This window comes from Gobius niger, assembly GCF_951799975.1.
Source record: "Gobius niger genome assembly, chromosome: 13".
Taxonomy (NCBI): domain Eukaryota; kingdom Metazoa; phylum Chordata; class Actinopteri; order Gobiiformes; family Gobiidae; genus Gobius; species Gobius niger.
In genome coordinates, this window is record NC_136864.1 from 13397738 (window position 1) to 13422846 (window position 25109).

The 25109-nt window shown below is 40.3% G+C and overlaps 1 protein-coding gene across 1 annotated transcript; it reads right to left on the bottom strand.

Moving 5' to 3' along the window:
* Window positions 1-258: 258 nt before the first annotated feature.
* Window positions 259-23186, bottom strand: mmp16b (matrix metallopeptidase 16b (membrane-inserted)). Its single transcript, XM_079569759.1, has 10 exons — window positions 22680-23186; window positions 20431-20579; window positions 19423-19533; window positions 17063-17367; window positions 11308-11469; window positions 10441-10661; window positions 8323-8461; window positions 5581-5731; window positions 3604-3719; window positions 259-1631 (listed from the first exon to the last, which is right to left on the bottom strand). The coding sequence occupies exons 1-10, from the start codon at window positions 22809-22811 to the stop codon at window positions 1270-1272; spliced, it is 1848 nt and encodes a 615-aa protein (XP_079425885.1). The 5' UTR covers window positions 22812-23186; the 3' UTR covers window positions 259-1269.
* Window positions 23187-25109: the final 1923 nt, after the last annotated feature.

Sequence of the window (25109 nt, forward strand, 5' to 3'; positions counted from 1 at the left end):
TCAAGTTACAGCCAAAGAAACTTGAGGAAAAATACTCATTATTTCTTATTTGAATTGGTTTGGCTGGGGACTGATTTTTAAACGTCCAAAATTTTGCTTGACCTCGGACATGGCTCTATAAGTGTCGCAAAATCACAGCTTTAACTTTATGAAAAACATTATTATTGCTGTGATACAAATATGTTTTTTCTGCAACCTGCCTGAATAGCAGCCTATTTGCTTATGTTAGCAACGTCTATTGAAGTCAATACGATCGCAGCACGATTGGTGTATCTTCATAATGGTTTCACATCTGTGGCCAAATCAAATCAATAATAGACTTCTATAAACATTTTTTTTTCAAATTAAACATGTTAATAGCAGCAAACGGTAATGTAGGACCCAAACACTGGTTGGCTTCATTTTGATAATTGTTAAAACTGTTCATCTATAATGTACGATACACACTGCAGATTCCAGACCTATTAGAAAAAAATTGAAGTGATATCTATTACACAGATGGTCAGTATGGATGTGCTTATGTCGTAAAAGTAAACAGCAAAGTCTGAGCGAGATGGTGAAATCTTAATGGTGCCACACCCACAGGGCCCTCAGGAAGCGGCCTGTGATTAAGGCAGTCTCATATATTGCAAAGAGGTTTTTGGCCCCTGTTCGGAGATACTTTGCCACAACAGTCATCAGTTTAATGCTTGTGCTAAAAAACTGTTTCCTTTCTCGCTAATTACACAGCAGATGGGAAGATATGAATAGCAATGGCAAAGGAAACCTTGACGCCACAACCTTCAAGCCAACATTCAAGAAAATTCACAGAAAATAAAATGTTGAGCGTTAATCCTCTTTGGAAGAATAGTCCTTTTGGTTTGTGTTTTAGATCTCCACACGATGAATAATCTTGTACATGGACCCAAATCAAGCGCGGGGCGGTTTAATCAAAGAAAATGAATGTAATTCCCTATGTCTAAATTGTCCACTTGCGTCGATGCCAGTGACTTTGTTGAGCGGCGTGCAGAGACGAGGACAGAGAAAAGTCCCACTTACAACATGTCTCTTTTTGGAGTCTAGTTTGAAATATAGAGACAAGTCAAAGCAGATACATATTTATAAGTTGGACACAGGAGACAAGGCTCCATCGCTGTCTTCACTTGAGTTCTGCTGCTCCTTACATTATATGAGTTTGGACTCTTACGGGCTACTGTCATTACCAAGGCTTAGAGCAATGACTCGCCTTTTTTATCAGCATTTTACAACCGTCCCCATGTTTTTAGTCCTTCAGACCCACTCCTGCATGGAGCGCTTGCAGTACAGTATGTGGCGCTGCGTGCTCTTCCTCCTGAACTGAAAGACAGTGTAGAGGAGGACCATCATGCAAAGCGCCAGGACGCAGGGGATCGCTATGGCCACAGCCTTCTCCGTGCCCCCCGTGCTGTCCAGTTTGATCACCACGTCCGCGTCTCCGTTGTCGTAGTGGCGCTCTTCGGCCACCGGGGGGTTCCAGTCCCAGTCAGGATCCGCCGGGAGACCGTCGCAGCCCATGAAGTCCCTCAGTATGGAGCGAGGATATCCAGGCTCCACTCGGAGAAGAAGGTTGTTGAACTTCCAGTACTCCTTTCCTTTGTAAAAGTAGGTGAAGCCTGGAGGACGACAATTAGATATTAGAATTAGATTTATACTCATTGAAATCGTACGGAGCCCACTGGACACATGATAAGAAAATTAATTCTTGCGTTATTTTTTTGCAATGCTATGCGTTAAAAAGCAATAACCACTGCGAAAAAACAACACTTTTGAGAAATAATGTGATCTTTTTGTGTATATGACAGGTTTTAATGCTTTTGAAAATATGACTTATTAAGATGGATAACAGCAGTTGCAAGTCCATCAGTTGCATAATTGACTCTGTGCATAATCAGTAAAAATCATAACAACGCCGCCCAAGAGGTAACTTCCTGTTTCAATCCAGCACGCCAAAATAAAAGCACCATCTTATTCATTAGTTCAGGAGTTCATTTGTTCAACTTTCTTTCTGCCTACATATTAACGGACAAAACACTTAATGTGTGTATTTAATTATATTCTTGTAATGTTGCAAGTACCTGCTGAACTAATGAATGAGACGAGCTGTGTGCTTTTGTTTTGGTGTGCTGGATTGAAACAGGAAGTCACCTCTTGGGCAGCGTTGTTATGATTTGAAGTTATGCACAGAGTCAATTATCATTTTATTTCAGTGAAGCAGCAATGTTAAGGAAGAAATGTTGGGCAGAAAAGTTATTTTTTATTTGAATTTTTAAGTTGCTAACAGGAAGTGACATAGAAGAAGGTAACATTCCAGAGCAGTTTGACTCACTCATTTCCCATTGACTTGGTTGCACGGCAACAGTTTGAAATTGTTTACCTTCTTCTATGTCACTTCCTGTCAGTGTCCAATCAGGAAGTGAAGCTATAAACATCACAAAACTGGCCAAACTAAAAAAAAACTGGGCAAAAGTTGTGTCTAATGTGTCATATGTACTTTAAAGGGACTAGATGAGAGTTGGTCATTATGCGTAACTGCAGCTTCTATATCAAGCTCGTGCATGACGGCACTTCGGACCTGAATTAACACCTTTTTGAGTGACAGTGCAGGATTTTAGAGGCAGTTGTGGTGAACAGGTCTGAGCTCATTCTACACATTAGGACATGGCTGGAACATATAGGAGGAAATACTTAATTTCTCTTTAAATAACGCAATTGTTATTTCGCCATACTAATGCGTTTTTATCACAAAGCAATAATATATTTCCACTTGATGTCCCCTGGTGGTGTAATACAGTGTGGATGATAATAAACTAATACTGACTCAGAACAAGTGTAATCTCTTTCTGCAAAACTATTGCGTACTTTCACAATACCATTGCGTTATTTTGCAGAACTATTGCGTTACAATAATTTATTTTCTATACATTTTCATGTTATGTCCCCTGGCTTAGAAATAAGCTTCATAATCAATTGCGATCAATCAAAATTGCAGTCTCAGGTAAGGAACTTGTCAAACAGAAATAGTTGGTATGGAGTTTGTAGAAGTGTAGAAGTGAATAATACTGTAGAGAAAAAACTTTTTTTTTTTTAGTTTGAGCTGTGGTTTATTTTTGAGGTCTTATTAAATCACTGATTATAGTTAAGTTTGCAACATCCTCAGTAAAAATAACAATCAGTAAACCGGAAGAAAATCAATAAACAACATGGACAAAGCTTGATGAAGTGGTCGAGGATGTGTTAGTGTTTTTGCATACAAAGTAGTGGAGTGTAATCTGTAAATCACTTTCTAAAGAGCATGCAAATGTATACAGTTTTTAATAGCTTGATTGCGTGAGTCTAGGAACACCCACTAATCACCAGTTAATCACAAGGGGGAAAAAAGACTGGCATTTATAGACAGAGCTGCCATTATCATTCATTTGCAATGGCAATTTACCCTGTAAAATGTCCATCAGAATTGGAGCTGAAACACTGGACATACTGTGTTTCTTAATTAGAAAACATAGACAAGACAATAAGCCGGGTAAGCCTCAGTAATGGTCCAAGCCACACCATGATCAATAGTTATAGGTTGTCACTGCTGCATACCATTGGCCTTGTCCACAAAAGCCCCCTGTGGAGAGTCCGGGATGCCCTTCCAGATGGTGATGGGTTTGGGGTAGCCAGGGTCCATTGTTCTCATTTCCTCATTGTACCTCCAGTATCTAGAACACACAGTTGTTATCAGAATAGAAAAACACACAATATTATCAATGTATTTATCTTTCTTAAAATCTGTACTTCTTAAGGCCGCTTAGACAGCCTCAGTAACTCCCTGCTCAGTGAAATGGTGCTAATGCGTTATAAAAGTTTGTAGAGTATGTGCAAACTCATTTCAAGTCGTAATCGTGCTCCTCTTAAGCATTCAGTGATAATCAGCGTTTCACTGTTTTGCTTTAGATTAGATTAGATTCTTTATTGTCCCTTATGGGAAGATAATTCCCACCGCCTGTCACGTCAACACCACAACATTCAACATTTAACACAAAATGGGTGCACAAAGGGCAACAAAGAAAACATTAAAACAAGGTATGACAGATAAATTAGGGAGGTAACTTGTTGAGAATGCTTATTCTCTTCTGCTACAGTTTTTTGTTATGCAAACTGTATTGGGCTGTATCGCTATAAGCAGAATCAAGAGTGTGAAGTGTACACAGTGTGACAAAGGTGTGACGACCCCATATTGGGTACATATATTTTAACTGGTTACGATGTGGTGAAGCAGCGCTTACGCACATGTACTGTCAGGACTTATTCTAGTTCTTATTAAACACAATATACACAACATTCAGATCTAATCAAGCTCTTATTATCAATCACTCATGGCACCTTGTTGCCCAGCTGTTTGACTCGCCCCGGGACTCCTGAGTGTGCCTGTGTAATGACGTATTCCACATGACCCTTATAAAATCTATTAAGCTTCAAGGATTATCACAGCGTTGTCTGCTGGTTACATGGATTCGCTGCCGTCACTTAGACACACTTTATGTTATGTGACAGAGTGTCCTGTTGGAGATGATTTGCAGCAGCAGGTTGAGAGATGACAGTATCATGACAAAGCATTTTGTCAGCTCCAGAGGGTCTCATGACCTCTGAGGATATGATTTATAATGACGGCTGGACAAACATGTGAGTCACACTGGGACCAAGAACAAACTCAGACTATACGACACGGGAAGCAAACAGGCACTAAATTAGATGTCACCATCAACGTCATCTTGTTTTGAAATCAACAACTTCATCATAATAGGCGACTAAAGGTTGCTGTAACATTTGGGTTGTTTTGGTTCGCGTCCAGAAAGTAGCAGTTGTCAGCTGCTGAAGATGCTGTGAGTGTTTTTGAATTAACATGTGACAGCTTTGAGAACAGCCAAGATGTGCCTCCTGCCAAAACGGAAGAGGCACTGATCTGAAATTCTTTATGACATCTGACGAAAAACACAGGGTACAGAACTTACACATCATATCGGTGTGATATATCATTGTCATGCACACATTTAAAGATGTGTTTGACAAGATCGTGTCAAACTTTTTCTTCGGAAATACAAAGTTGCCATGGACTTCAATCAAATGGGCACAAAGTAACAGGTTTGAATGTAAATTTAAATATGATTTCATGATTTACTTAGTCCTTTTGTTTTAATAAATATGACTTTGAAAATGTGTGAGTAATGTGTAAGATCAAACTCACAATAATTGTTTTAAGCTAATAAATATAAAAAACAGCTTAAGCAAGAAAACAATGGGATAGTATTTCATATCATTGTTGTGGCATGCTTTGTAGGTAATGAACTGGTTACTACAGTATTTGTAGTAGACACTTATCTAAACATTACTGTATATAAATGCATGTTACAGACAATAAGCCAATTGAAGGTAAACTTCCTTTATTGTATCCTCATGAACCATAATCAGAAGTGACCAAAATGTGAAACATCTTTCCTTTGACTCGACCCCATATGAAAATCCTTCGCCTGCACCACTTTATTTCCGCGGTGTCCCCGTGTCAGACCCCATCCATCTCACCTGTCTCCTTTGAAGAAGTAGGTTTTGGCCACGTCCTCCCACCAGACAGCTGTCTCGATGTTCTGGGCGGGCATGCCACTCCCGAACAGTGAGATGTCCTGAGGATATGAAGGCTGCAGAGTCGTGTCCTTAAAGACCCAGAAACGGTTTCCTAAAATAGACACACACGAGTTAACGAGTGTCACAGAATTAGCTTAAATGTGACCTAAAATTGAGCTTTCTTTATCAATATAACAGCTTTCACATAAGGTTACATCTTGTTCTTTCTATATTTTATTCTCTAAGCACAACTACTGTAAGTATTAGAATTTAAAGTGTATTTTTGATGTATTCAAATTGGCCTGACTCATTAGTGACACAAAGCTTAACAACACAACAGAAACTATGAATAATTACAACATTGTCTGAGCCTTTTTTGCACGACATTAAACCTTTTCCTAACTACAAAACCAGTGCTTCAACCAAGACTAAATCCTGCATACTTGCAAAAAACAACAACATCAGAACATGCAAAATTCTCCTTGGGACCAGTCAAGTTCCAAACCACAACCTTTATCTACCGTATGAGAACACTTTATATGTAGATTGCATTTACAATTTATGCCGTTTCATCTGCAGCAACCTACGTTTAGACAGTGTTTTCAAACTGTCTCCAGTGGGACCAATTATATTATTGTAGCTTTTGTTGATAAGGATTCAGTTTGATTCAAATGCCTGAGGCCTTAAGAGGAGAACTGCAGTAAGTGGCTGTAGCACTCATAAACTGTGCGCAGAGACACACACAGTAGAAGTCCAGCGCTGGTGAATAAATAAATGAAGACACGCTGATCCTACTGGGTGACAGATGTCGTGTTAATCTGCCTGATGGACAGAGAGGGGCAGGGCTGGACCTGCGCCCATATTTCTATAGGCTATAGGAAAAAACAGGGCTGCTTCTAGCTATAAATAGACTATGACCCTATACTGACCATGAGAGAAACTGGGGGCTCCCGACTTCTATTCGGTGTTTTAATTGTGCTCCTACTTCTTCCGGAGATTGTATTATATAGTGATGTATTATATATAGTGACAATGATTACATTTGCGATCTAAATAAAGCATAGGAATGTAATAATTAGTGGGGTAAGGGGGACAATTACTAAATATTTTCATGGACTAGGCACATGCAAAGGAACCCATATCCACTAGGGGGCCCCCAATGATTATTTTTCATATTTTCTTACTGACTTAAAGTAGACATGTCATGCATATGGAGCTTAAAAATAGACTTAAAATCTTATTGATATTTTATTATTTGTAAATATGTCTCTTTAAATAAATAGTAACAATGAAATGCAGGCGAAAGAGCTGGTGAAAGACTGGGGCTCCTCCTTTTGGCAGCTATATGAATCATTTTCCTAAAAAAATGACTTAAAGGTTGGATGTATGATGTATGGCGTGTGAGCAGCTACAGCAGTGCGTGATAAACACCCTTCCAGCACAGAACGGCTCAAAATCGATCATGTGGGATTTTGGGTTTGAACAATGACGCGAGTGTAATCAGGAAGTACAGAACGAGGCGCAGAAGCCATAGAAGAAGAAACAGCTTCGTCTCTAAACTGCGTGAATGTTGTGAATACTACTCCAGGTCTGCCTTTGACGAGGGAACAACATTAAAACATGAAAACCAACATTGGCCGCCATTGCTGCAGTAACTCCATATTTTTACTTTATACAGCTAGATATTGCTCCTGTGAAAACGCTGGAAGCGGAAGAAGCAGCTAACAGGCTAACGGGCAAAGCTAACTGCGAGCTAGCGCCACTTAAACTGTATTTACAGCCAGGTTTTAGTGAAAAAATGTTTTTCCATTGTGTAATTGGATGTACAAAATCCCTCTCTCCCTTCGCCTTTTCTGTCAGCGTAGTATTTACTCTCACGGACAATTAATGAGTTAAAAAATTGCAACTTGCTACAGTACCTGCAGTTGCGGCTATGGCCTCTAGGGCTGGGGAGGAGGAGTCTGTAAATCCGCCATGATTTCCCCCTTTCATGTAGTTTTTTTGTCAAGTGGGGAGGAGTGAGTAATGACGGTCTATTAATAATATGTCTATGTTTAAACCTCAAGAAGGTCAAGTATGCATGATACAGTATGTCCACTTAAACATGGAAATTACCCTATGATTTTTTCTTATAGTTCAATCTATTATGGCAAATTCATGGTGCATGTTTAGGGATAACCCGAAAAAGCTAGGGATGCCCGAAAAAGCTACATTTTGCCCAGAGCCATAACACACATTTCCACTTTTTCATTTTCTATTTTTTTTTTCCCCTACTGGCAAAACTCATTCAAAAATCTAATTAAAGACCATCCCTGTAAAGAGTTTTCTTAATTTTGGCTTTGGATTACTCAGCTGAAATTAACTGTTTTTGATTTACTGGTTTAAATTTGTCAAATAAATAGAAAATGGAGTTCTGTAAGTTCTGATATCCAAAATAGCACACATAGCATGCAGTAGCCTATATATGCAAATTTCTGCATGCACTAGAACAACTAAACATAAGCAAACACATTGTATACATGTAGTTCATTTATTTCAAGTAGCCAAAGCCTCATTCATATTTCATGACTGATGCCATTTTCTCCATCGAGATCTTCTAATTATCTGCTTAGTGGCGACATAGTAATATTGTTTACAAACACTGAACGGGCTCCTATGAATAAGTAAACAGTGCAGTTCTTCAACTCTGTAAACAAAATGTACCTTTGAAGAAGACAAATTTCCCTTCACTGTTTTCGTAGACCGCATCGATTTTCGGAGGCAGGCCTTTCCAGAAGTAGTTTATCTGCATGGGGTATCCAGGCACCACCGAGTTGTCCCGTACCCTCCAGAACCACTGGTCCTACAAAAGCAAACATGACAAGAAAAAAAAAAGGTTGTTAACGTATAAAAATGCAGCTTGCTATTAATATAATTTTAGTTTGAAATGTATATCTTGTGAGTAAGAAACTGCTGTGAAATTACATAATCTCGGCCGAAAACAGATGAAGACATGCAATATTAATGTTGTGGTCCGCACACTCTTCCTGTAAATCTTCCTGTAAATATGTGTAAGAAAGTTCCACCCTTGTTTTCATTAAAGGATTAAGCAAATAAATATTTTTTTGCAACAAATATACAAATCTGAGTTATATTAACTATTATTGATAGTCTTTGTTTATTATTGACTCTGAATAAATCTAATCTAATATCTATATTTTGACCTCTTAAGCCCTGCCTTGACCAAGTTCATTTTCTCCAGTTCAGCTTTCCCCAAATCTTGCGTTTTTGTCACATTTTTGTCACTTTTCTTCTGTTCTTTTGTCATATTTTTGTCGCTCTTTTGCTGCATTTTTGTCACTTTTCTGTTGCAGTTGTGTGGGGTTTTTGTTTCATTTTTGTTACATTTGTCAAATTTTTATCACTTTTTCATCACATTTTCATCACATTTTTGTCACTTTTTCATCACATTTTTGTCATTTTTTGTCACTTTATTTCACTTTTTCATCACATTTTTGTCACTTTTTTGTCATTTTTATGTCACTTTTTTGTCATTTTTTGTCACTTTATTTCACTTTTTCATCACATTTTTGTCATTTTTTGTCACTTTATTTCACTTTTTCATTCCATTTTTGTCACATTTTTGTCACTTTATCATCCCATTTTTGTCACTTTTTCATCACATTTTTGTCACATTTTTGTCACTTTTTCATCACATTTTTGTCATTTTTTGTCACTAATAATATTTTTATATAGCGCTTTTCTGGACACTCAAAGACGCTTTACATTGCATTATTCGTTCACTCCATACCCGGTGGTGGTAAGCTACTATTGTAGCCACAGCTGCCCTGGGGTAGACTGACGGAAGCGAGGCAACCAGTCTGCGCCATCGGCCCCTCCGACCACCACCAACCACTCACTCACTCACTACATTCGCTAGGCTTCCTGGTGTTACTAAACGGTCTCCCATCCAAGTACCGACCAGGCCCTTCCCTGCTGAGCTTCCAAGGTCTGACGGGATTGGGCATCGCAAAGGCGGTATGATCACAAATTTCACTTTCATCACATTTTTGTCACTTTTTTGTCACTTTTTTGTCATTTTTTGTCACTTTATTTCACTTTTTCATTCCATTTTTGTCAATTTTTTGTCACTTTTTCATCACATTTTTGTCATTTTTTTGTCATTTTTTTGTCACATTTTCATCACATTTTTGTTACTTTTTCATCACATTTTTGTCATTTTTTGTCACTTTTTCATCACATTTTTGTCATTTTTTGTCACTTTATTCACTTTTTCATTCCATTTTTGTCACATTTTTGTCACTTTTTATCACATTTTTATCACTTTTTCATCACATTTTCATCACATTTTTGTCACTTTTTTGTCACTTTTTCATCACATTTTCATCACATTTTTGTCACTTTTTCATCACATTTTTGTCATTTTTTGTCACTTTTTCATCACATTTTTGTCACTTTTTTGTCACTTTTATGTCACTTTTTTGTCACTTTTTTATCACATTTTTGTCATTTTTTGTCACTTTTTCATCACATTTTTGTCACTTTTTTGTCACTTTTATGTCACTTTTTTGTCACTTTTTCATCACAATTTCGTCACAATTTTGTTAACGTTTTGTCACTTTATTGTGATTCTTTGGTTGCTTTTTTGTCTTTTTTTGTTGCATGTTTGTCACTTTTTGTTGCATTTTCATCCTCGTTTTCGTCTCATTTTTTCTTCCTCAAGAAGCTTTTACTTTTGGGTAAAGCCAAACTGGAGAGCTTAAATACTTCCCCTTCAGTGCTACAGTGACGGTTCACTCGGTGTAGTGACTTGGGCTTTACCTTGAACACAAAGAGCTCCTGGCGCAGGATGGCCAGCGTGTTGAAGCCCCCGTCGCAGATGTTGGGTTTGGAGTTGGGGTTGGAGGGTTTGGCGCCCTGTGGGGGTCTGTGCGGTCGGGACGAGTGGCGGTCGTGTTTCCGGGGGTCGGACGGCGGCTGGAAACGAGGCGGCGGGACAGTGGGGGGCGGCCGCGTGGGCTGTGGTGCTCTGTCCGGTGGACCTGAGATACAGATGATTAAGTCTGTTAAAGGCATATCTGCAAAGACCCTCAATCACCATGGCAACACATGAACTGTTCATCATAAGGGCTTTATAGTTATGAATGAGCAATCTTTCTTTATGGGTCTATCTCATGGACTCTGTTAGTAAAAGCCATGTTTCTGCATTTTATAATAAAAAAGTAATCAAATACAAAAAAAATAGATCAATTTGAGGAATATAACTGATTTTCTTGGGTATTTATTTATTTATTTCACTATAGCGCCCATTGTTAGTGTCATTTGTTAATACACCAGTAGACTGCTGAATCTAACCCACTCACACAAACGCATAAATCATTGGAAACACTTTTAATAATATATTTTGCACTGTAATTATGCTGCAGCCATCTGGCCTCACTGGAGCTGAAGTCTTGGGTATTGATTTCAGTGCCTTCTCAATGCCTTTGTCATCCCTATTATTCGTAATTTATTTGTGCTTTATCTTGAAATAGACAAACTGTTCAATCACATTAATTATGGAAACAGTCTGTCTTCTGGAAACAGCAAAAAAAAAACAGCCTCCATGTCTAAAACCTGCTGAACCCTTGAGTTTGGAAGAGTACAAGCATTTCGGTGTTTTCCCAAATGGCCCGAGTACAAACTTACCGTATATCTTCTGTATGCCCTGCAGGTCGTCGTGAGGTAGTTTGAAGTTCTCCGTGTCCATGTACTGGTAGAAGGGGGCCATGATGGCGGTGGGGTCGTTGGAGTGCTCCAGGCCGAGGGCGTGGCCCAGCTCGTGAACGGCAACCAAGAACAGGTCGTTACCTACAGGGAGACACAGAGGGAGAACATGTAAGAAAATGTATTGATGTTTTTAGTCATTTCAAAACAACACAAGTATTTCTCTATTTAGCTCCACCAGTTGTTTTTTAAAGCAAGAAAAAAAAAAAAGCGTAAAAGTATCATATTTTATTGATGAGAATAAAAACAATTAGCGCCACTGCAGGTGTCGTAGCATGTTACGTTTTTTACACATTAATTGTCCGTGAGAGTGAATACTACGCTGACAGAAAAGACAAAGGGAGAGAGGGATACTGTACATCCAATTACACAATGGAGATCATTTTTTTCACTCAAACTTGGCTGTAAATACTGTTTAAGTGGTGCTAGCCTGCACTTAGCTTTGCCTGTTAGCTTCTTCTATGTTATTCCATTAGTGTGTATTGGTGGCTCTGACCCGGTGCAGGAAAGCTGCAAGTGTGGTTTTCGGGCCAGAGACACCAGAGGGAGATGAAAGACCCCCCAATCATCCCATCAACACTTGTATTACCCCCAGAAGACTATGGAAAGGATTTGCTAAGTAAACAAGTTACTTAATTCTAGAAATTACATATTCTATCCGAAGGGCATTTACAAAGCATTCAATTTCAAATGTTAAATCAGGTACAACAAAGCCACAAATAAGTACATTTTATTTTTCAACTTGTACTCCCCATGAAGCACCAGTCTTGATAAATTACCTCCAAAATGTTCACATTGCATAAATGTTTTACCTTCCAGGAACCACCAGGCCTGAATCAAGATCAAACCAGGACTAAACCAGGTGTATAAAGGCTCTAAAATACACCGGAATTTGATTAAAGTACATTGTTAAAACACCCGACTTTAACGCATTACAAAAAGCATTAAGAAATTATATTGAAATAAAATGAAAATCTAAGATTACGGATGACCCAGTGTAGCACCTGAAGAGGCCCAAGCTCATGTGAGGACAGGTCTATTATTTAAAAAAAAAAAAAAAAATTGAAATAGAATAGTCATAATTTAAAGTTTGAAATCAGATAAAACCCCACTGCATGCGGTTGATCAGAGGGTAACCACCACAAAGATGGCCTAAAAGAAAAAATCCTACCCTCATGTCATGTACACACTGAAGCCCTATATGAACGCTTTCTTTTGAAACACAGCAATTCCAGTTCTGTATGTTACTATAATTGCAATGCTGAGCCGAGAGATCAGAGCAGCGCTGGTGCAGGCTCATCTCACGGGGCACGCAGACTCACTCACACGTTTCTGCTCGAGGCAACATTCTCCAAAAACACGGAGTACAGTGCATTTAAAGGCACCTCGGCACTAGAACAAGTCATCAAAAAAAGAAGCCACATCCTGTTTCCGACTCACATCACACAAAGAGGAAAATCGTCTCCTCTTAGCCCTCCGTGTCACCCTGACTTCGGAAGCACTGCAGCTCAACGTACCTCCCGTTTTTGACCGGAGTAGGCCCCAGGAGATTGCTGCCCTTTAAAACACAATAGCCGCACCTGCCAGCACCAGCCACTGACCCTCCGCCAGCAGCTAAAAGGTTACCCCTCGCCCCTTCCCATTACCTGTACCGCAAACAGCCCAAATGCACCCAGGGGATGCTCTGCGAGACCAGTCAGAGGTACCATTAGCGCGTATGTCGACATGCAACTTTTAAAATTACACTGCTGTGAAAGGCCATTAAAGTAGACAGTGCAAGTGCTCTTGACAAGACATTACCCTACAGCTTCACTCACCAGTCAGTAAGGAGAGGAATTTACTAAACCCATGACTCAAAAGTTGGAGTGCATAAAATAAAAGCACTTCACCAGAGGCTGCACTAGTTCAGTCATCTCAAATATTTTGTACAAGCTGTCCTTTCTTCCTGCTTCATATTGTAAGACACAAAATGAACTATACACACGGATTCAGATTCTGTATAGCGTTGCTTCTCAAACTTTTTACACCAAGTTTCACCTCATTAAATACCCGACCTTCCAAATACCACAGGCTTAGATAAACAGATTATTATAATTAGTATTTTTGGCAGGGCACGTTGAATTGCTTTTTGCACCAAGTGTGGCCATAAATAAATGTGCCTTGCCTTGCCAGGGACAGTCCATCTTTGAAGAACAATGGGGCAATGGCTGCAGTGCAAACCACCTCGAGGAACAGTCTGCAGCCAGTAAATTAACCTCTTCACTAAAGCCGAGCACATTTCCTCCAGTTTGCGTCTTGCTAAAAACGATAAAAACGCAATGAAAAACTGACAAAAAAACGGACAAAAATGCAGCAAAAAAGTTCAGATTCAGAGAACTTTATTGATCCCTCAAGGGCAATTAATTTGCTGCAAACTCAGACAGATATTGCACAAACACATCACAACACTCACTGTGTGTCACGTCAGTACAGACAATAGTAGATAATAAAAAGGACACATTCAAAAAGGTCATTGTCACTTGTTAAACACACTCCCTTCAGAATTCAACAGTTCAGTGACAGAGGGGACAAAAGAGTTGTAGAAACGATTTGTTTTCCGAAAAAGTCCAGAAGGCATGGGCGAAAACTCAGAGGACAGATCATGGAGAGGCTGACCCAAGATACATTTAGCCTTTAGCCCCTGCTCCTCCCATAGACACTCTCGCTCTCTTTATTTAACTCCAATGACTTTAGAGCAGATTTTGACAATGTTTTGGAGTTTGTTTTGATCTTTCACAGACGAACCCTTGAACCAGCAAACAAATGAAAAAGTTAATAGGCTCTCAATGAAACAGCAGTAAAAGTTGCAGATAATCCTTTTGTTTACATTAAAAGAGTTCAGTTTCCTTAAAGCTGCCTTAAAAGATAGATCCTCTGCTGACCGCGTTCAAAAAGTCTGTATTTGCTTCACGCCGCAACTTGTAGTGAGAAAAGTGACGAAAACGTGACATAAAAGTGACAAAAAACGGCAAAGAAGTGACAAAAACGTGACAAAAAAGTGACAAAAAACAGCAAAGAAGTGATAAAAATGAGACAAAAAAATTACAAAGAAAAGTGACAAAAAACCCAACAAATAAATACAAAGACGTGACAAGAAAATGCCAAAAATACGACAAAACAGTGACAACAACGTGAGGAGAAATCTTAGATCACTTTGTGGGTCTTAGCTTTCAAATGAGGCGAAACTCTGGCCTACAGGCTGTAAGCTCCAGTCGAGAAGCTTTTAGATTTGGGCAAATGCACTTGGTTAAGGCGGGGGGTTAAGAGGATAAGTCTTTTGTTGTTGTCTTTTTTTACTCCATCCTGCTGTGGTGATGATTTAAAGCTTCAAAATAACAACAACAATATTTGTGTTATGGACATCTGAGGTTGCTTGTCAGAAGAGCAGCACCTGTGCACGTGGCAGTGAATTATCATCCACAGGAGAATCAAAGTGAAGTGAGGATTATGACTGTGTTCGTTTTTTTGTTCAAAAGCAAACAAAATAACTCTAGTCTCTCCACTATTTTGGGGGACAGGGAGATGAGCAAACAGCACCTGGGCATTACCGCTGCTGCACTGACAGGCCGGCGACACGTTGGGAGGATAATTAAACTCTGCTCGTGCTGCGGCGTGTGGATGTGCAAGTGGGAAAAGCATCTACGAGCACTTGACACGCAACACATGCATTAGCAAAAGATCTAATATAAACAGGGTAGCGGTCGTGATGCAAAATATGTTCACTTATTCATTGTGTTGACATCAAACACATTTCTGTTTCACCAAATTAAAGCGACATTTCCTGACAAAATTGCCCCCATACGACCATGCTTTAAATCAAAAACATTTAGGCTATAATTGTAGACTGAAACCAATTTAATGATGGCCTTTTACAGGAACAAATATAGAAATCACCTCCTGTTACTTTCTATGACACTAATTGACAACTCTGTACAATACGTTGCTCTTATGTAACAAAATGAAAACAGCCATAGCAGGAACTCTTGAGGAGACCATTTTCTTAAATTATAACTCTGTGCCACATCAAATCAAGGGACAGAATAGCCATAATGTGCCAGCAACTAATGTCTTAAAATAGCCGGGCTCTCTATCCTGCCATCTCGAGAGCTTATTATGTGGGAAAAACATTTGGATCCTGACAGATGGGGTGATGCGTCTGAACAGCACAGCCTGATCAAAGACATGTGCATTCTTTGTTTGAGCTGGAGAATCTCTTATCTCTGGTCCACTCTCTCTGCTGCTGACCACTGCGCCGACCTCACGGTTCTTACATACAGCCAAAGGAGGCGCCGCTGCCCGCTGTGTGCGTAAACCCAGAAGATGGTTCGTACAAATGCGCCTTTCTACCCCAACGAGGGGGGTAGAAAGGCGCAGCGATAATCATTTTCTCTTCGTTTATTTTAAGTCTTTCTTTTTTCAATCTAAATCCCAACAACAAATAACATCCAAATTTCCAACACACAAAGTCAGCTTGCAGTCACGGTTCTTGTTCATACAAAGTACAGATTATTCAAATCTATTACATTGTCAAATCACAATGTATTTTAATTAATTTTACTCATCAATTACTTTCCTGGGCAAACGTTGGAATAAAGTGATAGTCTGTAAGTAAAATTTGAAAGAAAACAATCAAATTCCTCCCCTCTTTAACTAAAAAGCCCTCCGTTGTTAGCAAAATGAGGAGCACAGGAACAGAATTTTCAAAAGTAAACAGTCAAGCTCCTCCCTCCTCTCTCTTGATTGGACCTGACAGGCCGGTTCACAGGAAAAGCTCGTCTCATTGGTCAAAGTGGTATCCCTCGGTTTCTGATTAGTTGCTGAAATCGGCAAAGGGGGACTTTAGAAAAAAAAGATAAAAAATAATATTACTTTTGTTACCTTAAAGGGACTAAAGAGTTTAAAAATGTTCAAATTATGTATTTTCCTCCCCCTACATGTTCCAACGATGTCCTAAGGTGTAGAATGAGCCCAGAACTGTTCACCACAACTGCCTCTAAAATCCTGCACTGTTACTCTAAAACGTGTTACTTCGAAGTGCCGTCATGCACAAGCTAAATATAGAAGGTGCAGTTACACGTATAACCTGAGGTGGCAGTAGTGAGTATAAAATGGCAAACTTGCATCTAGTCCCTTTACATTTCAGACCCAGACGGTCAATTATACACAATCTATTCAATTTGTGAAATATTTGAACTTACAGACTGTCACTTTATAGCAAAAAACAATATCCTGGCTCTATGGGGTTCTCTTATGTTGCCTATAAAAACCAATATAGTGTAGACCTCTTCAAATAAAATGCATCTTGATATGAAAACGTAAATTGCAAATCTGATCAAAATCACACAACCATATTTTCCGAAATCAGGCAAAACAAGACAAAAACAAAGACTGAATTAGGACTAAGCCTGTCTCAAGCCAATGCAAAACACTGACTGAGCTTTAGACAAAGTTTATTGACCTACTTGGTGAATTGTGTTGTCACAGCAGCTCATAGAGTCTTACGAACCAACAGCAACAGAATAATATTGTATTTCATAGATGATGCCGCCATCTCATTCTGGTCAGTACCCAAAGTTACACAAAACCTGAGAGCCGTTATTTATATTCCTCACTCCTATATCCACGCGCTTTCACTCACCGTCATGGTTGGGATTCCCGAGGGTCCAGGGTTCGTCCGAGTCGAAGTGCGTGTCCCCGCCGATGCCCGGCCCGGGAAAGTACGCGTGCGCCAGGAAGCCCCCCTCTCCGTCGAAGGGGGAGCTGTCGCCGTGGAAACCTGAGGCGAAGATGATGGTGATGTCGACGTCCCTGCGGCCCGTCTCCAGGGCGCTGTACGGGACGGCCTCGAAGCGCAGAGGCGTCACACCCTGCCACACGTCAAAGGCCCGTCTGATGGCATCGTGGGTCTCACGGGCTCCCACCTTTGGCGTGACATTTTTTATACTGGGGGTGAGACAAAAACAGGAGGAAGTTTTAAAGATACAGCATAACCACTCTGAAGGAAGTATTTAGCACAACTACAGTTCTCTCATTGTGGCCACTGGGAGGTCTGCTACTATCACACAACATTTTGAGAAAAGAAAGAACTGCTAGGAAAACGGGAGCTGTGAATGAGGACAAGGGTCGAACGATTAATTTGGTAATCTATTCATCTATTGAATATTTTTACAATTAGGCTGTGAATGGTGTATGAAAATGTTATTTATTTTGTTATTTGGCGCAGCTTGACGACATGCTGATAAAATTAACTTAAAGTGAGTGTTTTTGGAGGCTCTTAGTACCAATTCTGTTTTCTGATGGTCCGAGAAACAGACATATGTTTCTGAAATTTTCAATGTATAAAACACTACAGACACTAACTTGAAAAACAAAGAAAAAAGAAAAATGATGTAATTTTTGCTCAATTATCGATTTTCACAAGAAAACAATTAATCGATTACTAAAATAGTTGTCAACTATGGCAAGAAAGCACTAGGTAAGTGGATGTGAGCCTCTGTGAGCGTATCAACAATCAAAATCAGCTAATCACGGCACATTTTATCTTGTCTGGGAAACTATATTCGAGTAACAGACACATTTTATGTGTGAAGCAGGAAAGTTTATGCTTAATGGGTCAGATGAACACTAAAGACCAAAATATCATTGAAAAGTTAAAGGTTGAGGAACAAGGTGCAATCCAACAGGCAAGACACTGCAGATAGTGCAGATAGTTAGTGGTCTGTAGTTCATGAGGGGAAAATGCATTGACAGTTCATAAAGTTAATGGCCAATAGTTAATTGAAAAGTCCATGTATTGTTGTGAGGGGCCCTTTGCCTCACTGCCGTTCTGCATAACTACGTTTTACAAAATACTTCTACTAAATCAGTGTGCCTTTTTCAGACGTTTTTGGTCTGTATTAAAAGTGTGGGATTGAATGCTATAAACTGGACATTACTCAAGGAATCCGGGTAATCGTTTTAGTTGGAAAACAAAACCTTGTGCATTGACTAACAAAGCTAAAAACAATAGCCACGGAACAACTGCTTTAATTACTAGGTCACTTCTGTGCCCAGATGCTTTTATATGGCTGTATATTTATGTGGCTCTGCAGTATTTTAAAACCTCCATTTAATTGGTTTATTATCATGGAACGCACCAGGAATCTCAGAGATTTGCGTGGTTTTGTCAACACGATCCCATGTTCTAAGGACCCGCATGTTTACATGTTGTTCAAACCGATTCTGTGAAAGCGTGAGTGTGGTTTGTTCTTTTAAAATTTTCATGGATTTGGCTTAACTAGAAAAAAGTAATTAACAAAAACAAAATGAGAGAACTGTGAAATAGTTGTACTTGACACAACTATTTCAGGCCTGACAGCCTTTGTTGAACTTTTAACACAGCAGTCGTTATCAGGCGCTGGCAGGCACAGAGAAAAGTGAAATCTTCTCTCTCGTCCGTGAATACAGTGCAGTCAGCAGCACTGCTCTGCACTGATTGACATTCCATTAAGAGAGGTGGCTCATCAATTCAAATTCTGGAGGAAAAGGATTTGAATAAATTGACAGTGTTATCGTCCATTACTGCTGTAACCTGTCAGTTGTGCGGTTGTGCCAGAGCCCGTTTATCAGCCCTCCTCAGAACCCATTAAAAACCAGCTTAATCAGCCGTGATAAGATGAGCGGGGGATTTTTTTTCTGTTGAGATTACGGCCAATTTGTGCTGAAGGATTTTCAAACAATTTTACATATCAGAGGAAAAGATGTCTTGCTTGAGTAATGCTTTGTCTTGTAGAAATGGAAAAAATAAATAGCAAATTGAAGGCAGTTAATTATTTATACTCTGAGACTTGCATGTGTTAGCGCTTGTGTGTCTCAAAGTGCAATGGCGCCTATATTGGTGTGTCTCTATGACAACATGTGAAATCCAGAGGACTAAAAGAACCTGACAAACACAAGAACTGAGAACATTTTTCCTGGAATCAGAAGATGGGAATGAACCATGCTGCCATTCCAACTCACCTGTAGGTGATGTGTGTACGCTGCCACTTCTGTCCCGTCAGCGCGTACCTGCGCCTCCGCGACCGAGACGTACCTTTGTCCGGGACGCCACACCTCGGCTTCTGCATCCAGCTGCAGGATGGAAACAATCAGCAACTTTACAAATGCAGCCTCTGGGGACATGCTGCAGCCACAATGTGCTGCCGAGAGCGTGTGAATTATTCTACAGCAGAACTTGTGCAAACTACTGAGTGCACTTTAGGGCTACATGATGTGAGAAAACTAAAAGTTGGTTTTCTTGTTTGTGCCATAACAATATATTGGAAATGAATATTTATTCATGTATTTATTTGGTTGGGACAGTGCATGTTAATGAACACACATGGGACATGCATGTAAACACACCATGCCAGATTGTAGAAATGGGCTAATTTTACATCCGTTGTCCCACACTCGCACTCTCAAACACACTCATTCATTCTGACGTAATGTACATGTTTCGAGTGGTAGAGGAAGCCTCCGCAGACACGGGGAAAACATGCAACACTGAAATGCCCCGCCTGGGGATTGAACCCAGGACTTTCTTGCTGTGAGGCATGAGCTCTAACCGCTGCGACACGGCGCCCTTGTTATGAAGTATGGTTCACATGTCAATGTGACAATTCATGTCAATCAATTCATGAGCAAAAAATAGATTTACACAAAAGATGTATAACTATCTTGAAGGTTTGTCTAATTAATAGTTATAAAACAATCTCCATTTGTGACCCACTTGTTGACACATTACAGACTGTTTCGCATTTAGACGTCAGTGCCTTTACTCTCACATAATCAGGCAGGGCACATTAGTATATACATTTATTTAATTGGGATAGAACAAAAAGCATTGTAACAGTAACCAATGCTATGTTCATCGGCCATACAGCTAACTGCTAATTCTCAGACCTGGTTCCTAAGATATAAAAACATATACAGTAAGTACAGATGACACAATGAGACTATTATTAAAGGTCTCGTGTGAATACTTACTCCTTGGTTCTGTCATCCAGGTCGCCGGTGACATTGAGGCCATAGACCCGCTGCATTGAGGCTATAGCTGAGTGCATGGACTGTGCCGAGAGGAGCATGGACAATCCCGGCTGTGAGTGGGAAAGGTATCCATACCTCTGTAGCCATTCCTGTCAGAGAGAGACAAACATAATCGGTGTTCTACAATTCACATTATATGCTGTAGTCACTTTGATTGCAATAGATGGTTTTCGCTGACAGCAGGCAGTAACGTCACGTGACATACTTTAATTGCTGCATAACTGCCACGTAACTGCAATTTTTAGACGCGTGACAACTCCAGGAAAATACTGTAGGAATGTTTTCAGAACGCTGTGTCATCTTCGGAGCTGTATTGAAGATTACATACAGCAAGGGCCTAAAGGTTAACTATAAATTTAAGTCTATCCATAAATCCATAGGCCTCCCTTTTATTTGACACCCACTTAATTCCCTCTGCAGTAAAGTCATGGGGGTCAGTAAAACACTCATGTAAAAGGTGGAGGAATGTAGATACTGATGCTGATGCTGAGGCTGAGTGGCTAAAACTCTTGCTTTATAGCGGCATTATATTCCCTGGTTCAACTCTTGGACTATTTCTTCATAGATGTATTGAGTTTGCATGTTGAACCAGGAACTGAAACCAGGAGAAACCAAGAGACTAAGGTCCTGACACTGTAAGACGAATAACAAGTGCTAATATCACTATTAATATGCACAGTTTCAAATGTTACTTAGCACCTGGCTTAGTAAATCAGTTCATGAACGTTTACTGTGTTTTTTAGTTGAGTTGGGATTTATGCAGTGCTTTATTACGGTCTTTGTGGTCTTGGTATAAAGCTTGGTTCAGTGGGTTGAGATTTTGAAATAATAATGGTAATATAGACTCCTCCCTGCTCAAAGTTATAGCCGTTCTATTTGAGTGTTTGCAAATTGGCAATGCCCGGGCTTGGGTCTTTTTTCTTTGACAACCTGCTACATCATTTCGAACATTTTGTCTCGTGTTTTACAGCACACGTCAAATTACCTGTGACTCGTAAAGAGACTATAATTCTCCAGCCGACACCTCAACACAATATGACAACCTTATGATTACTTTGCCCTCATCCTCCATCCTACAGTGCATGCATCCATCACCTCTATGGCTGACCTTACTCACTCACTCCTCATTGGCTAGACAAATCTGCTGCTGCTGTGTTGTATCCAGGGGTCACTGTCACTGCCTCCCAGGGTTATGACTTACCCACAATCCTCTGCTCCCCGCCTCCCGGTGCTGTCTGTGGCTAAGTCTGCCCAGTCCGGCTCTCCTGTATGCACCGCTCTCTTTTGTTTGTACACATTTCCCTCGCTCCTGGGGCCGTATTTCCTGGTCGTTGTTTGTCCAAGCTGAGATATCTTGCCCATTGCATCGAGGCATAAAATTGAATAATGGTGTGTTTGTTTGTGGTGGCATCAGCATTTCATTCCTCCAGAGAGCAGTTTCATCAATAAATAAGACACTAAGCAACTACATTATGCAACTTGAATTTAAATGGACATACTTATTGCTAACTCTTTTATTCCATACTTGAGATACTATGAAATTACGATTAGTAGTTTATATATAATAAACCCTTTTAATGTTACCAATAATGCTCACAAAGGAGCCACCTATAGCTTCTGTTAGGCTATTTTTGAATGCCTATTTCCCTATTATTTACAATGGAAAACCTTCAGTAATGCAAAGATTAAAATATGCACATATGGTGGGCTACATATTCCTAGGCAGCGTTACATCTCCTTTCATTGATACATATGGGTAATAATAGTGGGTTATTTTGGAACAACAGTGTACAGGTTGCTTGTCTACCATTGCCTGGTGACGAGCTGAAGCTATTGCAATGTAATAATTGACACATTTGGACACGGTCAACATCCAGCATCAGTTCTGGTGTAATGGTGTGGGCTGCACACAGGATCAGCTCTGCTTACGGACCGCTGTGTAATAACCTTAAATGAGCATCTCTGTGTTTCATTGCATCCGACCGATGAGAATTTGCCATATTTTCTCGTGTGCGTCTCCTGTGCTGACACACCATCTTCGGCATTGTCTTAAGGTAATGGGATAGGGGGCTGTCAGTGTGTGGCTGTAGCCTATAGCCGCGTACAGCCGTGTGTTGCTGAGGCAGGATGATTTGTGGCGGTGGAGCGCACGGTCATTTGTGATAACCAAGGAAGGCCATTCATCTTACCTCAACGTTGAAGTAATGATGATGCTCCTCCTCGGACACGGCACACGAAACCCAAAGCAGAAGGTGCAAGCAGAGAGCTGCTGCGTAAACGCCATCCCATGGTTTCCTTTTCACGGCGGATACTAAGGTCATAATGACCTGTTTTTCCCGAGTGTTTATCAGAAGAAGCCGCCTCGTCTGCTTATTCCTCCCTGTCGTGTGTCAAATGAGAGCCATCAGGAGCTGGCTGTCAAGCTGACAGATTCCGATGAAAACGGCAAAAGGATGCTCGTGCAAATAATCCCATGAAACGCACCGATGTCAAGCGCTGCATCGTACACCCGCTGGCCTCGCCATTCTTATTTACAGCAGGGGGCTAGTACATCCATCTAGCAGCATCAATGGCCATGTACAGTACAGTCTGCGCAAGATATTCTCTCTGCCGTCTCCACGCGTGCGCTCTGGCTCCTCACGCGGCGCAGCGCTGCACGTTAGCATCACAAGAGCTGCGAAATGTTTCCAGTCTGCACAACCTCCTGAATGCTCCTTGTTTACACTGTAACGCTGTCCTTCGGGAATTTTGATCTGGGATGGATTAGGTCCAGATTACCTTAGCAACTGGGGCAGATGTGGTGTAGCGGCCGTGGCTCATTCTATTTCCCCAAAGCAAAATTGGCTGAAGTCAGCCAAAAATAAACCAACATGAATAAATGTTCACAGAAGCGTCTATAATGAAAATAGCCTGTGTTTTGCTCTAAAATATTGATGTATTTGATATAAACCTATCACTCAACCTTGAACATTATCAAAAGTAATGTACTGCTACAATAAACATTTAAGCTTTGCTTATTTGTAGCTTATAAAACTGGACCACATCAAGATATTTTTAATCTGGCAACTCAGAGCATGCTTTCTCCAAGAGAACCACACGATGGCGACATTTTCTCATGAACTATGGCCAGCAGCTATTTTCATCCATCTCCCAGAACCAAAAACACATCACACCCTCATTCTCTCCATCTCAGAGATTATGATGCAAGCAGTCAGCGTGGTGTCTATGGAAGTTAAACAATTGAGGTCTAAGTATAATAAATATTGGTACTTTTTATTCTTTCGCTCAGGGAACATAGAAAACCAACCTATTTCTGTCCACATTTCAGATTTTATTTCAACATCTTAATTTTAGAACATAATGGACAAAATAATCTACACCAAACAAGAGCTTCATCCTCAAAACCTGCCTGATTGCAAGTTGAGCCTGCCACTGCTGCTATATGACACATTTCCCTTCAAATTTCCTACTTAGATCTTCTGATTTGCAGTGCAAGTAAAGTATGTCATGCTCTTTTATCGTATTATTCACATTTTCTCCCTAAAAGCTCCCCCTCAATTGGGTCGTAGCCTTGTGCCGCTTTGTCAGCCTTATAACCGTGCAGGCCTGTGTGGTGTTCTGTTCTCTGAAACACGGTGCGACTGTTGAAGGTGGAGAGAAATTCCTTTTGGATTAAAAAGGTTCATTCATTTACTGTGCAGTGTTTTCTGTGTGAGCCAATGGGCTGCCATGGAGACCACATGCCCAGGCAGAAACACTGGAGTCGAGCCAAGAGCCAGGCCCAGACAGGAAGTATAAAACCCACTGTAATGGAGACCTGCTCAGTGTTGGTAAATAAACATGCTGCCTAACAGGCTAAAGATAAAGCTTCCAAAATGATCTTCAAGACTATTAAAACTATAAAAACAGAATACAGTATCTATAATAAGTAAATTACACCAAAAAACAACAAAACAGCTGCTGAAATAATACTATTGTTAAACCGGAATATACATTTTTGACTGTTTTTACAGGGGATTCCCAGTCATTCACCTCAGTGTTGTGGAAGTCGTGATCTGAAAGGTTGTATATTGCATAGATGATGGGCGAGTGTGACCACTGTGCAAAGGCTTCTCCAGGACATCCCAATGATTCTCGACTCTGTGTTGGTCAATCCATGTGTGAAAATGATGGCTCATACTCCCGCTCTTTCACAAGGTGAGCCCGATGAATCCTGGCATCGTCATCTTGGAATACGCCCGTGCGGAATAACCTGGTCATTCAGGATGTTCAGGTCGTCAACTAATCTCATTGGTTGGGCTCATAGTGCTGCTGAACCAAGACCTGACCAACTGCAGCCACCCCAGATCAGAACAGTTTGTTAAATCCAGGTGGTGACTTTTTTTTTCTTTTGCTTTCGTTTGCCAGTGTAATAGTGCCATGAGTGAAGCAGACCTTTATACACACTTTATGTTTATCTTTAACCTTTAGAATATGTATAATCAATGTAAAATGTTAAATACCAGGCAGGAATATGATGATGAACTCCTGATTATTAAATGTGCTGCTATTTGCACTTGAGTATCCCAAACACAAGACTGCAAATCCCACGAGTTGCAGTTTTGGAGAGGCTCTGGCCC

What these genes read in the sequence shown, in the direction of transcription:
- mmp16b (XM_079569759.1), bottom strand. Translation starts at nt 22,811, where the DNA reads ATGACCTTAGTATCCGCCGTGAAAAGGAAACCATGGGATGGCGTTTAC. An exon ending in CGTACACACATCACCTACAG is followed by an intron (nt 17,368 to 19,422) that starts GTGAGTTGGAAT and finishes TCTCACCCCCAG; the next exon opens with TATAAAAAATGTCACGCCAA. An exon ending in CGGGAATCCCAACCATGACG is followed by an intron (nt 11,470 to 17,062) that starts GTGAGTGAAAGC and finishes GTCTCCCTGTAG; the next exon opens with GTAACGACCTGTTCTTGGTT.